This window comes from Augochlora pura, chromosome 6, assembly GCF_028453695.1.
Source record: "Augochlora pura isolate Apur16 chromosome 6, APUR_v2.2.1, whole genome shotgun sequence".
In the NCBI taxonomy this organism is placed as follows: Eukaryota; Metazoa; Arthropoda; class Insecta; order Hymenoptera; family Halictidae; genus Augochlora; species Augochlora pura.
In genome coordinates this window covers 5,850,032-5,866,839 of record NC_135777.1, presented here as the reverse complement: position 1 = coordinate 5,866,839, position 16,808 = coordinate 5,850,032, and the positions used below count along the sequence as shown (strand labels likewise).

General features: G+C 39.3%; 4 protein-coding genes across 6 annotated transcripts; 3 read left to right on the top strand and 1 right to left on the bottom strand.

The window, feature by feature from the left end:
* Positions 1 to 2,939: 2,939 nt before the first annotated feature.
* LOC144471136 (protein mono-ADP-ribosyltransferase PARP16-like) lies at positions 2,940 to 4,782 on the top strand. Of its 3 annotated transcripts, none has more exons than XM_078182903.1 (6): positions 2,940 to 3,436; positions 3,531 to 3,686; positions 3,785 to 3,994; positions 4,079 to 4,244; positions 4,327 to 4,459; positions 4,525 to 4,782. In XM_078182903.1, exons 1-6 carry the CDS (start codon positions 3,107 to 3,109, stop codon positions 4,682 to 4,684), a joined length of 1,155 nt encoding a protein of 384 aa, XP_078039029.1. In that variant the 5' UTR covers positions 2,940 to 3,106; the 3' UTR covers positions 4,685 to 4,782. The 3 variants fall into 3 exon arrangements, with proteins under 3 accessions (XP_078039029.1, XP_078039028.1, XP_078039030.1); XM_078182902.1 differs by having other exon boundaries at positions 4,315 to 4,459; XM_078182904.1 differs by having other exon boundaries at positions 4,315 to 4,415; positions 4,525 to 4,570.
* Positions 4,783 to 5,340: 558 nt separating this feature from the next.
* LOC144470884 (vacuolar protein sorting-associated protein 26C) lies at positions 5,341 to 6,939 on the bottom strand. The gene is made up of 6 exons (XM_078182472.1): positions 6,680 to 6,939; positions 6,475 to 6,618; positions 5,985 to 6,377; positions 5,816 to 5,912; positions 5,630 to 5,755; positions 5,341 to 5,548 (listed from the first exon to the last, which is right to left on the bottom strand). The coding sequence occupies exons 1-6, from the start codon at positions 6,734 to 6,736 to the stop codon at positions 5,466 to 5,468; spliced, it is 900 nt and encodes a 299-aa protein (XP_078038598.1). The 5' UTR covers positions 6,737 to 6,939; the 3' UTR covers positions 5,341 to 5,465.
* A 343-nt stretch (positions 6,940 to 7,282) lies between these two features.
* LOC144470816 (G2/mitotic-specific cyclin-B-like) lies at positions 7,283 to 9,616 on the top strand. Its single transcript, XM_078182356.1, has 5 exons — positions 7,283 to 7,414; positions 7,785 to 8,354; positions 8,434 to 8,673; positions 8,751 to 8,869; positions 8,980 to 9,616. The coding sequence occupies exons 1-5, from the start codon at positions 7,382 to 7,384 to the stop codon at positions 9,236 to 9,238; spliced, it is 1,221 nt and encodes a 406-aa protein (XP_078038482.1). The 5' UTR covers positions 7,283 to 7,381; the 3' UTR covers positions 9,239 to 9,616.
* Positions 9,617 to 12,491: 2,875 nt separating this feature from the next.
* On the top strand, positions 12,492 to 16,728 carry LOC144471192 (uncharacterized). The gene is made up of 5 exons (XM_078183018.1): positions 12,492 to 12,657; positions 12,734 to 12,826; positions 13,153 to 13,314; positions 13,385 to 13,622; positions 13,696 to 16,728. The coding sequence occupies exons 1-5, from the start codon at positions 12,591 to 12,593 to the stop codon at positions 15,674 to 15,676; spliced, it is 2,541 nt and encodes an 846-aa protein (XP_078039144.1). The 5' UTR covers positions 12,492 to 12,590; the 3' UTR covers positions 15,677 to 16,728.
* Positions 16,729 to 16,808: the final 80 nt, after the last annotated feature.

Here is a 16,808-nt window from a genome sequence, read left to right as displayed (position 1 = left end):
CTGTCGTTTGTGATTTTGTATCCATGACGATACAAACTGCGAAACTTGCTCAATGTTTGTCGTGTACGCGATCCGTTCAACCGGATGCGTCGAATCGGTGTAGAGAGCGTTGCGTCATATTTCTCGCGTATTTATCTTCTGTTTAGTCGAGTTTTGTGCGAACACGGGTGCCTGCGATAGAATCGCTTTTCAATTAACAGTCGAACCACAATGTTACGGCGTGTTTCGATTCGGTTACTTCCGGAATTCATTTGTTTCCCCGTTCGCTTGTCCTACGCATAAACGTTCGTAACAAGGAATTGCGACCGCCAAGCGGGCAGATACTATACTATTTACTATTTACCATTTACCATTTTTACTTCTTACGAACGCAATTTGCAACGTGCAAGCTGCGCGAAAAGTCAAACGTATGCACGCGCGCAAGTGACTCGAGTTACATTGTAAATTTCCGTTCTACGTCTGGAAGAATCTCGCACCCGCGTGGCCAGAGAATAAAGAAAGTCGGAGAGCGAGATGCTATTCGCCCTGTTCAATTTCGTTTCCCGCGAGGTTTTACCCGACGAGTCGAATTACGAAAGGTCGTTCGTGAAAGTAACCTTTTGAACTCGATTCTGTGACGATATTATTGACTGAAAGCAAAAGAAAGACGCACGCGTTTCGCTCGAGTACTTGTTTACATGTAATTTCCTCTCGAATTCTGCATCGCCGTGATTCTGTACATTCTGTAACCGCGACTGCTTTTGTAACACCGACTAAATGGGTGTCGCGGAAGCGCATACGTTCATCGAATATCTAACGTAGCTTTTCCACGACTCGATTTCTCCGGCGGTGATCACAGTTGCGCACGAAGCATTCGAACAGAGGCTAAAGGCAGAGCGCGCGTAATATCGTGTATCCGTCTATTATGTATGTATACGGAACAAATGTGCAGCGAGATGCGGAATATTATGGGCTCGCAAATTCTAGAAATATAACAAAATCAGCGTCGCTTGACATTGTTTCTTCGCATCGTCGAGAGAAAAAAAAATCATTGAGCGCGACCATTTAGCAAAAAACAAAATGTGCTTACGAACGTAATGTCTCTTTGAAACAATAAAAAGACAAAATTTGTATACATTATACATATGTATCTACAAGATATACACGGCGAGAAAAAAAACTATTCGTACATCGATTCTGGTTACATAATCAAAGTTTGCTTATTGTGTCGAAACAAGGGACAGAAAATCGCGTTGTTTGCGAACAGCTTCTGTATCCCGCTGTAACGTAGAGCGAGTCGAACTTTTATCGTGTATCTGTCGAAAAGCCGTGAGCGTTTCTGAAGTACCAGGTTATGTCAGGTTATGTACCAGGTGCTGGGACAGTGTAGCCCTAGAACCATTGTACCACGATTGTCGAGTAACATGAGAAATCTTAATATGCAAAGTAAAACAATAATTAGACAATAAAAAGGAATCGTAGAGTCTCGTCCGAGATTGTTCTTTCCGCGTAATCAATCATTCGTCGTAGGATAAGAAACGCTTGCGGATAGGTAACAGAGAAGATATCGAATCACGAGCGTACGCGATATCTGTTAGATTCTCTCGAATTTGCGAATGCTTTCTATACTGTAAATACACTCGTTTTTCACCGTTAACGATCGACGATGTCAATCCGCGATACAACATCGTCGCCAAATTCAATTGTTCGTTGCTTCGGCGTTTACGTTGCATAGCTAAAGCGCAGTCTATACTATAGTTTGAATCCTCGAGACATTTATAATTGTTCGAATCGTCCAAGTACGATTTATTTACTACACGAACGATTATTTATCCGAGGGAATAACGTACGTCGACGACGTATTGCGATTTTCATGATCGTACAAACTACCAAGTCTCATTGCTTAAAAGATAACTTTTTAATTGAATATATTATATATCGTACGTACGTACATATGTACATACATGCATACATAAATACGTACACGTATGTATGTATGCGTGTATGTATGTATAGTGTCAATTACATTTGATAAATCAACTTTGTAGTATTTTTATCTTCTAAGTGGGTTTAATCGATTCCGTCTTTTTACACTTCGCAGCACGCTTATTAACCGCGCATAGACAATGCTGGTAATTTCGAACCACCCGAACAATGATTTCGGATCATTGGCCAAACGCGCTCACTTCATTACATACACACGGCAAAAAGCGATAAAACATTATTGGTCCGCTTGTTATCGAGTCGTAAATTATTGTGGATTACCGATCAAAAATTCGACCGTAAATACGAGACTATCCCGTAATCCTAAAGCGGGCAGGCAGGTGAGATCGGGCAGGTTTAAGCCAACGATTGCAACCCTCCCCCCCCCCCCCCAAAAAAATAAAAACAACGCGTCCCTGCTTCTCTCGCAGAGGACCTTGCGCTATCGGATACGTGTGCGATACGGTGTGTGGGTATCCGTTTACATGCACGAATACCAAACGGTTCTCGAGTCCGGTCGATTCAACGATGCATACACCTACACCTATTCAGCCAATTTACTTCTACTCACAACAATGTATCGCTGTTATGCGAATCCTAAATTGCGTTTGAACACGACCGAGATACAAAAAGGAAAGCAAATCGATTGTAATGAACGAAACGAATGCCGCGACGTAGTCCGACGTCAAATGTGAATTAATGAAACTGCACTGTACATTGAAATACATAACTGATCTCAAATGATGTTGAGCCCTCCGTTCGTTTTATTATGTGTTCATTGAAATGTACTATGTCCGGAGTACCGTGGAACAGATTGCTGGCAACGATCTATTAAAAAAATGAATCCGATCCGCGTACTCGACCATAGTGGATAGGTTCATTGAAAAAGCGAACAAACAAGTATTCGTGACAAAAACGAACGGGAAGAGAAACAGATGCGATCTACGATAGCTAATGAATCGCAAGCTTTCCAGGCAATGTTCACGACTTTAACGAAATTTTTTACAGAAATTCGCCGTAACGCCAGATCAAATCTGTAACTTCCGAAACCGTTAACTGTTCGAACTTTCGAAAAAAATGAAGTTTCATTTGACTGCGATCGAAATCTACTGTCGAATCTAGAAGTCCCGGCCAATCTGTGATTATGGATAATTCGCCCAAGCAACTGTGCGATATCTCTAAAGATGAAAGTACAGAGGAAAAAGAGAATCGTCTGAACACTATCGGCAACAAAATCAATGGAAAATCGGACGTGAACATATTGTATATGAACCCGGTAGATCCGGCGGCAGCCACGCAAGAAGAAACACGCAAGATTACCTCGGTAAAGTGCGTATTGGAAAAGGATCTTAAAGCAGCAGATTTCAAATGGTCATTGTTTGTAGCAGCATGCAACACGTATCGCTACGACACTTGCTTGAAACCGTTTCCACCGATGTACATTAAGAACGAGTGCAAAGACATCGAAGCTTTGGTAGAGTATCCGACAAATACGTTGCAACTTGTCTTTATTATTAAATAGTAACCGAGAGCACGCTTAGTTCAACATTCAATATTTTACAACACAGAGAAGAGCCGTAGAACTGATCCCGCCGTTAACTGTGATACTCGAAAAGTTGCAAGATCCAAACGTGTACGAACGATACAGCACGGCTATAGATTTATTATATTGGGTTTTAATTCGTTTAAGAGATCCTACTATAAAAACTATTAGCAAAAATTCTGTAAGTACGACTTGTTTCTTCAACGTTTTCTACGTATTATTTCGATTCTTTAAAATGTCGACGGTTTTCATTATCGTTTTGAAATCCTTGGAACGCAGTACGAATCCATATTGAGAAAAGTACCATCGGAACTGTCCGTGGCTGCACCAAATTTAATATTCCATGTTGCAAGCGCGAAACAGTCGGCATCGGAAGAAAAGTGGAAAACGATCGCTCAAGGTTGTAGAACTTTTTATGCTTATCATGGTAGCCGTTTAGAGAATTTCCATTCCATTATACATTACGGTCTGCAACAAAGCATGTGCAAGGTAAGTGAAATCTAATAAACCAGATCGGAAACAACTGTACGATATGACGTTCGCGATTCACAAATTACTTTTCCATTTTTTTAGAAATCATTGTTTGGTAAAGGAATTTATTTAGCGAGCGAATTGAGCGCCACTTTACCGCATAGTCCGGTAGGATATGGTTGGGGTGGCAGTGTACTGGGAAGTGAAATGAATTGCATCGCTTTGTGCGAGCTTGTCAATCACGTCGATGTCAAAAGCAAAGATACAGGTAATTGTGATCCGCGTTACATTTTATAAAAAAGAAATGTATGCGAAATAATGATACGGTACGTATCTAGAACTGGTTGCAGAGGGTACTGTTCAGACCGTACCCAAAGATTCCGCGGATCAAGCAGCCTCGAACAAATATTACACATTAACGAACAGTGAATTAGTTCGAGTAAGATATCTTCTCGTTTACAGTCAAGCAGTACAAACCTCAAGGTAGAAATATTCAACATTTTAATAGCCACTGTTCAATGCAATAACAACCATTCGCAATTTTTCAGGTCTACTAATAGTGGAGGATTATTAGCATGGTTTAAGCAACACAAGTTATTAACCTTCGTGCTCGGTTACCTGCTGCTACTGACTTCGGTTGGACTAACCCATAACAAACAAGTTGAAAGATATTATAAATTATTTGCTCAAAAGCTTGGGTTAGAGTAAAAACCTATCTCTTTCTATTGCCGTCATTTTATACATCCATCCTTTCGTATTTACATTATTACATTCCGTTTTCCTTTTCTATTCCTTTTACGTACAATATTTATTATATCTATATAAATTCGGTATGAAATTTCTGCTACTTGCAAACGACCGTATAGCACCAATCCCTTGAAGTGGTAAAACACCCAAATTGTTCGCCAAATAGTAGATACAGCGTACCAGAGGTGGTGCCACCATAGAGAAAACATAGGTAATAAAATTGTCTATTTTATAGCAATTAATTTCATTTTGCAGTTGCTGTTAAAAGAATAGGCAATTTTATCATCTACATCTATAGATAGGGATAATTGAGAATTGTTTAAAGTGCTGCGTTTAATCTGATTAGTAATCTGTTTAAAGTACTCTGTGGCGAAACGTTCAAACTGTTTGTTGAATTACCAACAGTTGAATTTGGCGAATAGTTTGAGCGTTTTAAAGCTGGACCAATTGGCGCTATATGGACATTAAAAGAAGCTTCATTGTTCTTCCACTAGAGGCACCACAAGTTACAAAATAAGGTCTCCTAAAAACATTAATTATGACAATATTAAGGAATATAAAACTAAATAACTGTTCCGGGGGGATCTGTATTTATTTATTAAAAGAAAGATTTCATGCCAAGGAAATTTGTCACACGATTGAATAGAGTTCAACATAAAATTGGTTTTATTTTTAGAAATATATATAACTTGTGAATAATATTCATATTTTATATACAACGCTGTATATTTTATTAGAAAATTTAGTACCTCGACAATATAATGGGAAAATTTTCGGTAACTAAGTAGTCATCTTCAAATACCACAATAAGGTTCACCTCAAATTCTGTAAAAAAACACAGTCCTTATTATAAAATAAGAAAGCGCAATTGAATTACATCTGTAAAATATATATAGGAGATCTCACCGACTTTAAAGTTACTTGTACTTAACGTGGGGCATGTAAACAGTCTGGGGAATATCATATATATTGGTATAGGCAAATTCATGCACGGATTACCTTCCCCAATCTGTATATTTTGTATTTCCGTAGCTGAAACATAATACAGCAAGATAGCTTATTAGATAATTGCCTTAATTATAAAAAGCTTACCATCCCTGGAATATCCTTCTGCGCAACCACACGTCTCCACTCTGACCAATTGTAGTTCAATCGATTTTATTACAGCTTCGCAATGTTCAATTACCACCTAAAATTTGGTATCAAACGTAAACACGTTATACAAACAATGCTATTATATTAAACACAGAGTTTCAGTTACCTCTCCTGTTAGGGGTTCAGAGATTTTACAATACAATGTATCCAATTTTCCTGAAATACAAAATCTGGGTACATTGGTTCTGTCTCTTGCATTTTGCAATGATTCCGGCATAATCTTAAAAGTGACCGGTTTCCTGGGTTCTTTTTCTATTTTAGAAGGTGCTTTATCTTCGACTATGAATTCCAGTGTCTTGCTTAGATCCTTCGCTAAGAAACTTCGTTTTATATCGCAACGTATCAGATATTGTATATTTACAAAAACACCGTGATAGGTTTCATACAAAGACTTAGTTCCTCTAGGCTTCAATGGCAATTCGAATGGTATCTCCGTTTTGCCGTTAGGTATTTTGCCACTCGGAGAAGCATCTAAAGTATATTGCACTAACTGTATAGGCTGAAAATATGTTAATACACAATATCAGATAAATCTGAATCGTCGAATGAAACAATTAAACGAGCTTTGATCATTATAAGAGAATAAACTGTATAACCTTTACGGAATTATAAAAAGCTTCAAATATACCAAAATTCTTGGAGCTAAGTTGTAAATTAACCGAACCGTCCATGCTTAAAAATATACCATCGTGCTTCACGTCCGAATTTGTTTTTAATAATATTATACCAGCGACGATCTCCTGAAACATAACCTTTGTATTTCTCATTCTACAAATGTTATTTCAAGAAAAACGAACATACCCCTTCGTGGTAAATTTTACTGGCCCGTTTCAATTTGATATCAATACTAATAGACATATTTTAAATAATAATTATCCGTTTAATCAACAATTGCGCGGAGATATTCTGACGTTTGTCAGTGGCGACATTTGCTAAGCAACATTATAATCTACACAGAATTTATAATGTTCTTCGAATTCGATGAATCTCGTTATATACTAATTATTGTTAACATAAATTAATACGAATGCCAATAGCATAAAAAGATGTAGCAAGATTTACGAAATTAGTTGGTATAATATACACATAATTGAATTTACAATAAACGAATGTTTACTAAGAAAATATCGGTCATCTGCCTCATCTTTAATCATTCTCAGGTGTATGCGTTCAAAATATTATTTGAAACGTTAATTTCTTGTTACGTTTCGTCAATTATTTTGATTTCATTTGTACAGAATGTTCTATATGTGTTCGTGTATGTGACACAACCAGTTTTACCGCCACTGGGTAGGATTGACCAATCAGCTGTTCCGATTTTCCCACTCTTTGTTCTGTGTGTTGCATGCGCACAGCGTGAATTTCCGTCTGATCGGTTACCAGTTACAAAACAAATTCAAACTATCCTAGTCGTTGATCCGAAGTGGACGCTCTTGGAGGAGAATTGAAGCTATTCGAATTGAAAAAACGAATATTTCATAACGTCTTACTTAATCCGGCGTAATGATGGCGTTAAGAGAACGGACCATAGTTTCGGTGAGTGAAAAATTCCCAAAGCGAATATTCCACGAGGATTGTTTGTAGAATATCAATAGCTGGGGTCAATAGTACGGACCAACCGTCCATTCCTGACACATTTAAATACCCTTCGTTCGCTTTAAATTCGTGCTTTCCCCGTCAAATTGCTTTTTGTTTTGTCTGGATATCGATTAATGAAAGCATATTTCTGTCATTATTTCTTGTATCTCTCTTATTCTTTCTTTAAGAAACTTCGATAATTATTTCGTTCCGTTAGAAGAGATAATTATAATTTTTATTTCTATTGATAACCGGATACTATTAGATTATTGTAAATAATTATTAGTCTTATAAATATCATACATTGAAACTTTTTTATGATTTTTAGAATGTTTCTGGTCAGGAAAATTTAAAACACATTAAATCTGCATGCACCGTGATCCAAGGGAAGACAAAGAGAGCCGCCTTAGGTGAAATTGGAAACAGAGTAAACACAGTGAGGGGATCTGAACCCGTCGATAGAACCAGTTTGCTACAAGCTGATAAGAAAAAATTAGTAGCTCCGACGAAACCAGTTGTAAAACTAACAGAGAAAAAATTGCAAAAACTTCCTGAAGAAACTGTTGTACCAACAGTAAAAGAAGAAAATAAATCAGCGCAACCCCCTATAAAAAAGGAGATTGAATCATTCTCCAGTGACCTCCTGCCGGTTGAGGACATTGATAAGGAGGATCATGAAAATCCTGCTCTAGTTTCTATCTATACCAACGACATATACGAGTATCTAAGAAATCTAGAAAGCAAATACCCTGTGAAAAAGGGGTTCCTACTAGGCCAAAATGTAACTCCAAAAATGAGGAGTATACTCATAGATTGGTTAATTCAGGTTCACCAACAATTTTCTTTAATGCAAGAAACACTGTATCTCACAGTGGCTATTATTGATAGATTTCTGCAGGTTTGTTGTTCTTTATAGAAAGAAAAATGATATCATGTATACATTAAGTGGAGCGATCAATTTATATTGTTGTCCATAGGCCTGCAATTCTATAGACAGGAAAAGACTGCAATTGGTTGGAATAACAGCTATGTTTGTTGCTAGCAAATATGAGGAAATGTATTCTCCAGATATAAGTGATTTTGTGTATGTCACGGATAATGCGTATACCAAGGAAGAGATATTGCAAATGGAAAAGCTTATACTGAGAACTCTGGATTACTCTTTAGGTAGACCATTGCCCCTACATTTTCTCAGAAGATACAGCAAAGCTGGAAAGGTGTGTATTGCATAATCTTACAGAATTCCCAATCTATCATGTATTATGTCAAACAATTTTTTTTCTTATTGATCAAGGCTATGGCCATACATCACACAATGGCTAAATATTTTTTGGAGCAGTGCTTACTGCATTATGAAATGTGTCATTTTCCCCCGAGTCTTCTGGCAGCTGCTGCACTATACTTAGCACTTATGTGAGTTATTTTAACAAGTACCAAAGTATTTCTCTTGGAAATGCTCTGCCGAAAGATTTCCAATGTAGTACCTCTTACTAATCCATTCATTTTGTTATCTCCTTATATAGCATTACTGCTGATAGCGATGGAAACAAGAACGAAGTAGTTTGGACAAATACCTTAGCACATTATAGTACTTACACTAAAACTGACGTGATGCCTGTGGTGCATGATATAGCTAGTATTATAACTATTGCCTATAAAAGCAAGTACCAAGTTGTTAGGAAGAAATATGCTCAATCGAAACATATGAAGATCAGTATTCGACCCGAGCTTCGATCACCGATAATGGTTGCGTTGGTCACTGCCACAAGAGACACACTATAATACAACCAACTATTTTTTTTACACGATAGATACGTTAATTAATTTAATATAATTTTATTGTACATAAAAATCTTTTAATATACGAAATAAAAGATGACGAACATAACTATTGTCTAACGATTTTGAATTTGAAGTTTTTGTTAAAATTAAATTCAATTAAATGAAAAATTCAAAATCGTTAGACATAAACTCGTTTATGATAAAAAAAACGTATGCATACTTAAGACTGTATCGATTTATATTGTCAATATTTCTGGTGGTCTACCATTTTACGAGTTTTGACTGAAGCTCGTAACTGTATAAATTTTATATAAACTATCAATGAAGAATAAATTATAATGATGTTTTCGAAAGTAGAATTACATATAATTTTTGCATCATGGCCAACTTCTGACCGTAGGGTTCGGCGCAGCGCTGGAAAGTAGGGGCATTCCTCCAGCGTGTGCTGCGCCGAGTCTTCCTCTTAGTCACAATGGTGACAAACCATCGCCGCTTCCTGACCGAAGCGACACAGGTTGACGCCGAAGTACCCATGGCCCGTAAAGACCTGCGTCGCCCGGTAGGTCTTTCCCGCCACCAACTCCCCTCGCCATCTTCGCCACACGAGACGGCTGATATGCGGCTCGAAACTTCAGCGGCTGTCGAGGATGAGACCGAGGTATCTCATCTCGGACCTCACTTCGACGCAGACTCCTTCGACCCGGATCCATGACCTGGGAGGCGCCCGAGACCGAGGCCGACCAAATCAAATGGCCTCGGTCTTTTTCGGCGCGATCGCCAGCCCCAGGCCGCGGATCCTCGCGATGACGGCTGCCGACGATTGGCGCCGTCGGGAAGGGGGGCCCTCAGGACCGCGTCGTACCCCAAGTTTCACCTTTTAATATATTACATTGTTGGGGACCGGGGACGTGCGACGCCCCTGAGCCCAGGGTGCACGTGATGCACCCTCGCTTGTCTTTTCCGTTGATCTTTTGTTTCTCTGCGCCTCGTGGCGTCGTCGAGTGCGCGCCTTGGCCACTCTCTCGCGTGGTCTCAAGCCGGACTCAACAAATGACGCTAAGGCAAATTTCGGACCATGGACCAAGCTGAGCAGCTCAAAGCCCTTACGGCGGCAGTCGAGAGTCTTTTGCAACTACAATCGCAAAAGGAAGGCGCCGCAATAACGCCGTCGACGCCATCGGAATCTCTGACGCCAGAGATCGATTTATATAATAAAATCAGTGCCCGCGTGGAAAAGTACATCTACGGTTTCGGCGACGACACCAAGCCGTTTTCTAAGTGGCTGCTGCGGTATGAACACAGCATCGTGACGGAGGCGGCGCCGCTACCACCAGCGATGCAAACCCGGCTGGTGTTGGACAAGCTGGGCCAAGCCGAATTCGACAAACTCGTGGACCACGTGGCACCAAAAGACCCGTCCAAGATGCCTCAGAAGGAACTATTGGACGTGCTGAAGGAGCTCTTCTGCGTGCCAAGTATCCGACGTCTCATCAAGATCCTAAACTACAAGTACGACGATCTCATCCCCCTCACCCAGCACATGGACCGTATAAACAGGAACGCAGTAAAGTTCGACCAAGTACATTTGTCGAACAACAATCTGCGCACTCTGCTGCTCATCCAGTTGTTCTCCCGCACGTACGAACATTGACATCTGAAGAATCTCGCGCTGACCGTCCTGGATGAGAACCCAAACGCCACGATGGAGAACGTCGCCGCCAGGCTCAAACAGAAAAATATCACTTTGAGGTAGATTATAAGTAGACCACCAGAAATATTGACAATATAAATCATTACAATCTTAAGTATGCATACGTTTTTATATACTAATATTAAAACTACATATAGAGCTGATATCAAAATAAAAAATCATTTTATAACGGTGCAGAGGCGATGAAAGTTTTCAATATCCCAATAAAAAAAAAGTATTTATTGTACATAAAAACCTTTTAATATACGAAACAAAAGATGACGAGTATAACTATTGTCTAACTATTCGAGCCGTGATTTAATAGTTGTAAACAATTTTCGATTAAGTGTTTTAATATTCAATCTTCGAGTGAATGATTCCGTGCTGTGATTCCCAGAAGACGCTACGTTAAATTCGGCATGAATTTTCTGCTGTATGAAAATATACAGCGCTAATTCCTTGCTGCAGCAAAACGCTGAAACTATTTGATAAATAGTACTGCAGATGGCGCCATCATACATTAAAATGTGGCGGATGCGTAGTTCCGCACTCGGCCGCCGCAGCGCGGGTTGTCGAGGCGAGTTGACATACTTCAGGGTACATAGTTCGCGCGTACCGTTTCGAATTTGTTTCTGACTGTTTCCCTTTGTTTCTTCCTTTCTTTCTTTCTACTTCTACATTGTCTTCCGTCGGAGAAACACGTGTGCCTCCCGATTCAAAAACCTAAGTTATAATGCCACCACGTGGTGCGGAACTGTGGCGCGTCGTCATTAGTTAATATATATACATTCGTTAATATTTATACATCGGTTAATAAAATATAGAGAACCCACTCGAGTAATCACAAGCATTTAATACGCGACCTGACCTATATATATAGTGACTTTAGTGGACCTCCACAAAAATGTGGAGACTTGTCCCTATTGGGATTCAACGCGCAGGCTCAGAGTTTCTAGGTGGTCTAGTGAATTTGGTCTGGCGAGGTTTGAGGAAAAGAGAGGGAGAGTTGTTTCGTCCCGGACCCGTAAGTGGACTCATCGGTAAGAGTTTCTCTAGCGGGCCCTGCCTTCGACAGGGATAACGGTAAAGGACGGTTTCGTGGTACATATATGTAGAAGTAGGGGCGGTTTAGGTAGCTTTCGGGAAAGGGATCCCTCTATTGGCGAATAGCGGAGGTAGTCGCCACAAAAACTATTCTATTACTTTGTGTTAGTTAATTGCTTTTTTTGGCTCTCACGTTAATTAATTGTGTTCAGCGGTGTTCTAATTTATTGAGGCAGGGTCTCATTGATAATACTGTGAGCCAGGATTTCTGCTGTTCATTCCAATGTTCACATAATTTCAAACCTATCTAAAAGGAAATTGAAAGAGCAACTTTACGCGCGAACTTCTTAAATTTGACACTGTTTGAAATTATTTTTTTTTAAGTTCTCGTCACCAGTTTCTTGCTTCTTTCTGTTTTTATTTTACGATTGGCGGTTTTTAAGAAATGAATAGGGATTTTGTCTTTAACATACCGGACTTTCTGCGATGCAATTCGAATCAACGAATGAGTTCATGCCAAAAATTCAGGTTGACGCGCTCGCAGGAAAATGGCGGCGCGATAACATGTGTTTTGAAACGTTCTGTTGAACCTGCCCGTGGTAATTGTACACGTTGACAATGGATATCTCCAGTATGCTTGAAGTACAAGTAAACGAGGTGAAGGAGGTGAAGAGTAAAGAGAATGGTGAAATCAGAAATCCCTTTTAAACAATTTCTCGATTTTCTCGGTACATCATACCTAACCTTATTTCATTTTGCAGTTACCCCGAAGGTTCTGCTTCCAACTACGACAAATCTATCGTCAGTAATGTCACAGGAGGAAGCCAACTATTATAAAATTATGTTTGGTAGTGGTAAGCGTCCGACGTTCCATAATAACTTTCTTACCGATATACTTTTAATTTTACAAGGCATATCCTTCATGATAGGACTTTGTATGTTCACTAAACTTCATTTTTTTTACATATTGATAATTTTTAAAAAATTTGTTTAAAAGAGGGAATGAAACAGTACACCTTTTTAAGGATTAAAGTTATGTTTTAAAACAGAGTAAACTATTTTAGAAAGGGAGATTGGATTTCAAATCATTTAATTGTATTTATCTATTTGTAGTCTGAGCATAAGTATTTAAGCAAATCGTGTTGCGAGCTTTTGTTGAATGATATATTGTGTCTTTTAGACATTTCCGTAGTACGGTTTCGAAAATTACATTGCACGGCATGCGATGTTCATATTGGATCAGCACCGGGTGATGCTAATAATATGTTTGAACATCCTACATTGCGTACATTATTGTGCGCCAAATGCCGTGAGTTCTATGGAGATGGAACTTTTGAGCAAGGTATCAAGATTGTTAAAGTATCTTTTAAGTAATGTGAAATTGTATGATATGCCTTTTATTATTTCAACAGGTGACGATGCTACAGACATGTTCTGCAGATGGTGCGCAAACGGCGGCAATTTATATTGCTGTTCCTTTTGCAGTAACACTTTTTGTTATAAATGTATCAAGCGAAACATTGATCCTGTATTGAGGAAAAAGATAGAAGCGGACGAGCAATGGAAATGCTTTGTATGCGACCCGACGGATTTATATCCTGCTAGAGCAACTTGTTGGGCTTTGTTACAATATATTCAAAAGATAAATAGGTAATGGTGCAAATCTTCGAATCACCGCAATTGAAACTGCATTTGTTAGAATCTGTTTCTTCCCTTCTTTTAGATCTCTTCAGAACGATCGTAAATTGAGCCAACAAGAAATAGACGACAAACTGTCTTTAGACGAAACGAATTGTTGTCCACGGAGAAGAAAACGAAAACGTCGGAGAACAGGTTCTAACTCTGAAGAAGATGACGAAACGTACCTGCCGAAGCCAGTGGGTGTACCCCCGGCGACAAGAGGCAGAAGAAGAGGACGTCGTAGGAAATGGTTGAATGGTAACACCACGACGTCGGTCACTGGCCAGTCGTACAGTGGAACAGAAGAGAATTCCATGGATCATAATGAGATACTGCCGTCCTTGCTTTCGTGCGAACAAACTATGGTAGAAGGTGAAAACGAAACGGTTAATACGGACGGTACAATTGTCCTGCAGAAGCCACAGAATCTGTTGCCTAGAATAGAGCCGAAAGTTGTCTCGCAGCCGCTGTATAACGCCATCGTGAACGTAGTCTCTTCGAACTTCTTACAGCCTTCGTCTCCCATGGTACCTGTACGTCACGTGCACAACCCGATTGGCCAAGTGAATTTGTACCAAACGGTGCAGTGTGCACAGACACCCATGGTGACGATACCGAACCAGAGCGCCGATATGTTGAATCGACTAAGTTTTCCTTTAACTCAACCCCAAATCCCGCCTACGCCAAGCTCGAACGTTATAGAAATTGAAAGCGACTCTGAAGACGTAGCTATTGTCGGTCCGTCGTGTAATTCGCGTTCCTTCAGAGATCACGTCGACAACAACAAAGCGGTACCTGTTGCTTTAGTGAGCTCTAAAAGCAGCGGGTACACCACTGTGAAAAAGTCTGAACTGTTTACTCCAGAGAGGCGAATTCCCAAGACCCTCAACCAGAGGTTGTGTCCCCACGGGCAGGAGATCGATAGTATTCTGACGGCCCTGAAGAGCAAGCTCCATTATTTATTCGAGACATCCAAACAGCAAGAGCTAAAACGGTACGAACTGAACGAAGCTCGCGGCACGATAAGACAGTTCCACAGAGAGATCCGCGACGCGGTGTCTCAGTTGTCATGCATCAACGATAGGATAGTGCGCGAGTACAACCGGTGGAAACGACACCACTTGAAGACGGGCGCCTTTCCATCTCCAGCTTCGGAAAATACGTCGGATAATTCTGTAAGGAAAGCAAATCCCGAGGAGTTACCACTCGACATGGTTTGCGTCAACGAATCTGCTACCGAGGGAGACAACAGTGATTCCGAGATCAATACTATGAAACCATCGGAGTTCGTTGGCACTACGAACGTAGTCAGCGGTATTAAGACTTTCAAGAAAAAAGCCTTCGTGTCACGTTCCATAGGTAATGAGCATCCCTTGTTAGTAGATAAAGGTGTACAGGTATTTGATATTGAATTGGAAGACTACGACAAAAGAATTAGGCATTCGTCTCTGAAAAAGGCTGACCAAGTATGTGGATTAAGTTCAACGCGCGAACAGTTTGAGAAATATGAGGAACAATATATTTACTATTTACAAAACCGGATCGACTCGGAAACTGCTCTATACGAGGAATCTAAGGATTTACCTGATCCGAACGAAACACCATTGAAGGATTTGATAGAAGCTAATTCACCGTTCATCTCAGAGATGTTAGAGACCATGGACAAGTCTGTTAATTCCAATGACGCTAACAACGAAAAATCGTTGGGCAAACAGAAGGACAGTGATCCAAAGGCAACTATCCTGCAGGAAACGAAATCTGTTGCGGATCAGCAACAGAAACAAGAATTTAAAAGTGCGGTCAACAGCATGACTACTAATTTAGGGAGAAAAAAGGACATTAAAAACGATGATGCGTCTGCAACAGCCGCACATAAAGAAACTAAATCGCGTGGGAAACGTGTCTTGAAAAGTGATGACAATTTCGTGATAAATATATCCGCAAAGGATACAAGCACGAATAATTGCACCGATAGAAAAATCACAAACAGCAAAGAAGATGAATGTACTATTCTTGACGATTAAACAATAGTTTTTAACAATTTTCATCGAGTGATTTTATAATTGAAACTCTAATCATTTGTTTCTTTCCAATCTGTTTATCGATTTTCAGTTTCTCAAGTACTTTGTTGTTTTAATATCTCTGTTCATTCTTAGTAATCGATTTTAAGAAACATTTGCTGCATTGTATGTAAATTATAAGAACGGATAAAGTGCAGCTAACATATTAGTATGTAATTTGGAAACGTGTAAGTATGACGTCCTTTTAAATCCATGCGCGATTCGACTCGTTATTGAAATTCCAAATGACTAGTTAATCTTTTTTACAAGAATGTAAGGTGTTTGTAGGGCAGACGTATGTTCGCTGATTCCTTAGGTAACTACAATATAATGAGGAATGTGAAACATTCGGATACAATATAACGACACAGCATACGTGTCGATGATATTTGTTGTGCGTGTGTGTGTGTGTGTGCGCGCGTGCGTGCTTGTGTGCATATTTCGCATTCTCATTATTTGTTGTACATAAAACGTACTGTGTAATGTAGGATAATGTAAAAAGTTCCCGAACTTAGTTAATAGAATCTTTTGATAATTTTAAGTTGCATCTCTTCGCGTACGCCGTTCGACATAAGCTTTGTTTTATTAAGAACCTCGTTTTGTAATGCTCGTTCTTCATTTGTTTATATATAATGTTGTCTTTATAAGACGTAAGACTGCACATTTTGGAAATTCATATTTCCTGAGAAATAGGAGTAATGTTATTGCGATAGGAATACTGAATTCGATAAATTTCCAGAATTTATATATAAATATGTTGAATACGAATACTTAACATTATACCTACACTTATTAGGTAAAGTCTGTATAAATGATTGATTATGAATGAGGTGAGCATAATCGTGAAACAGCAGTGATTTATGGTCCTAAAAAGTGCGTTGTTTTGTATGATCTACGTTAGATAACTTATAGCCTAGTAATAATATTTCGGGCTATAGCAAGCGAAAATTTCCATGATAGTCGCAAGGTTTGTCTCTTCATTTCAAATGAATCAAACTCTACTCAAATAAATTTATTACACAAACTGACGTGCATTGTTAGTTTCTCACTGGTTCTCTAGTAAATGGTTATCATAATTTTACAATGTTTTATGTAC

What these genes read in the sequence shown, in the direction of transcription:
- LOC144471192 (XM_078183018.1), top strand. Translation starts at nt 12,591, where the DNA reads ATGGATATCTCCAGTATGCTTGAAGTACAAGTAAACGAGGTGAAGGAG. An exon ending in GGTGAAGAGTAAAGAGAATG is followed by an intron (nt 12,658 to 12,733) that starts GTGAAATCAGAA and finishes TTCATTTTGCAG; the next exon opens with TTACCCCGAAGGTTCTGCTT. An exon ending in AGATGGAACTTTTGAGCAAG is followed by an intron (nt 13,315 to 13,384) that starts GTATCAAGATTG and finishes TTATTTCAACAG; the next exon opens with GTGACGATGCTACAGACATG.
- LOC144470884 (XM_078182472.1), bottom strand. Translation starts at nt 6,736, where the DNA reads ATGTCTATTAGTATTGATATCAAATTGAAACGGGCCAGTAAAATTTAC. An exon ending in GTAAAATTTACCACGAAGGG is followed by an intron (nt 6,619 to 6,679) that starts GTATGTTCGTTT and finishes GTTATGTTTCAG; the next exon opens with GAGATCGTCGCTGGTATAAT. An exon ending in CTTTTTATAATTCCGTAAAG is followed by an intron (nt 6,378 to 6,474) that starts GTTATACAGTTT and finishes ACATATTTTCAG; the next exon opens with CCTATACAGTTAGTGCAATA.
- LOC144470816 (XM_078182356.1), top strand. Translation starts at nt 7,382, where the DNA reads ATGATGGCGTTAAGAGAACGGACCATAGTTTCG. An exon ending in GAGAACGGACCATAGTTTCG is followed by an intron (nt 7,415 to 7,784) that starts GTGAGTGAAAAA and finishes TATGATTTTTAG; the next exon opens with AATGTTTCTGGTCAGGAAAA. An exon ending in TTATTGATAGATTTCTGCAG is followed by an intron (nt 8,355 to 8,433) that starts GTTTGTTGTTCT and finishes TGTTGTCCATAG; the next exon opens with GCCTGCAATTCTATAGACAG.
- LOC144471136 (XM_078182902.1), top strand. Translation starts at nt 3,107, where the DNA reads ATGGATAATTCGCCCAAGCAACTGTGCGATATCTCTAAAGATGAAAGT. An exon ending in AAACTATTAGCAAAAATTCT is followed by an intron (nt 3,687 to 3,784) that starts GTAAGTACGACT and finishes CTTGGAACGCAG; the next exon opens with TACGAATCCATATTGAGAAA. An exon ending in TGTCAAAAGCAAAGATACAG is followed by an intron (nt 4,245 to 4,314) that starts GTAATTGTGATC and finishes GTACGTATCTAG; the next exon opens with AACTGGTTGCAGAGGGTACT.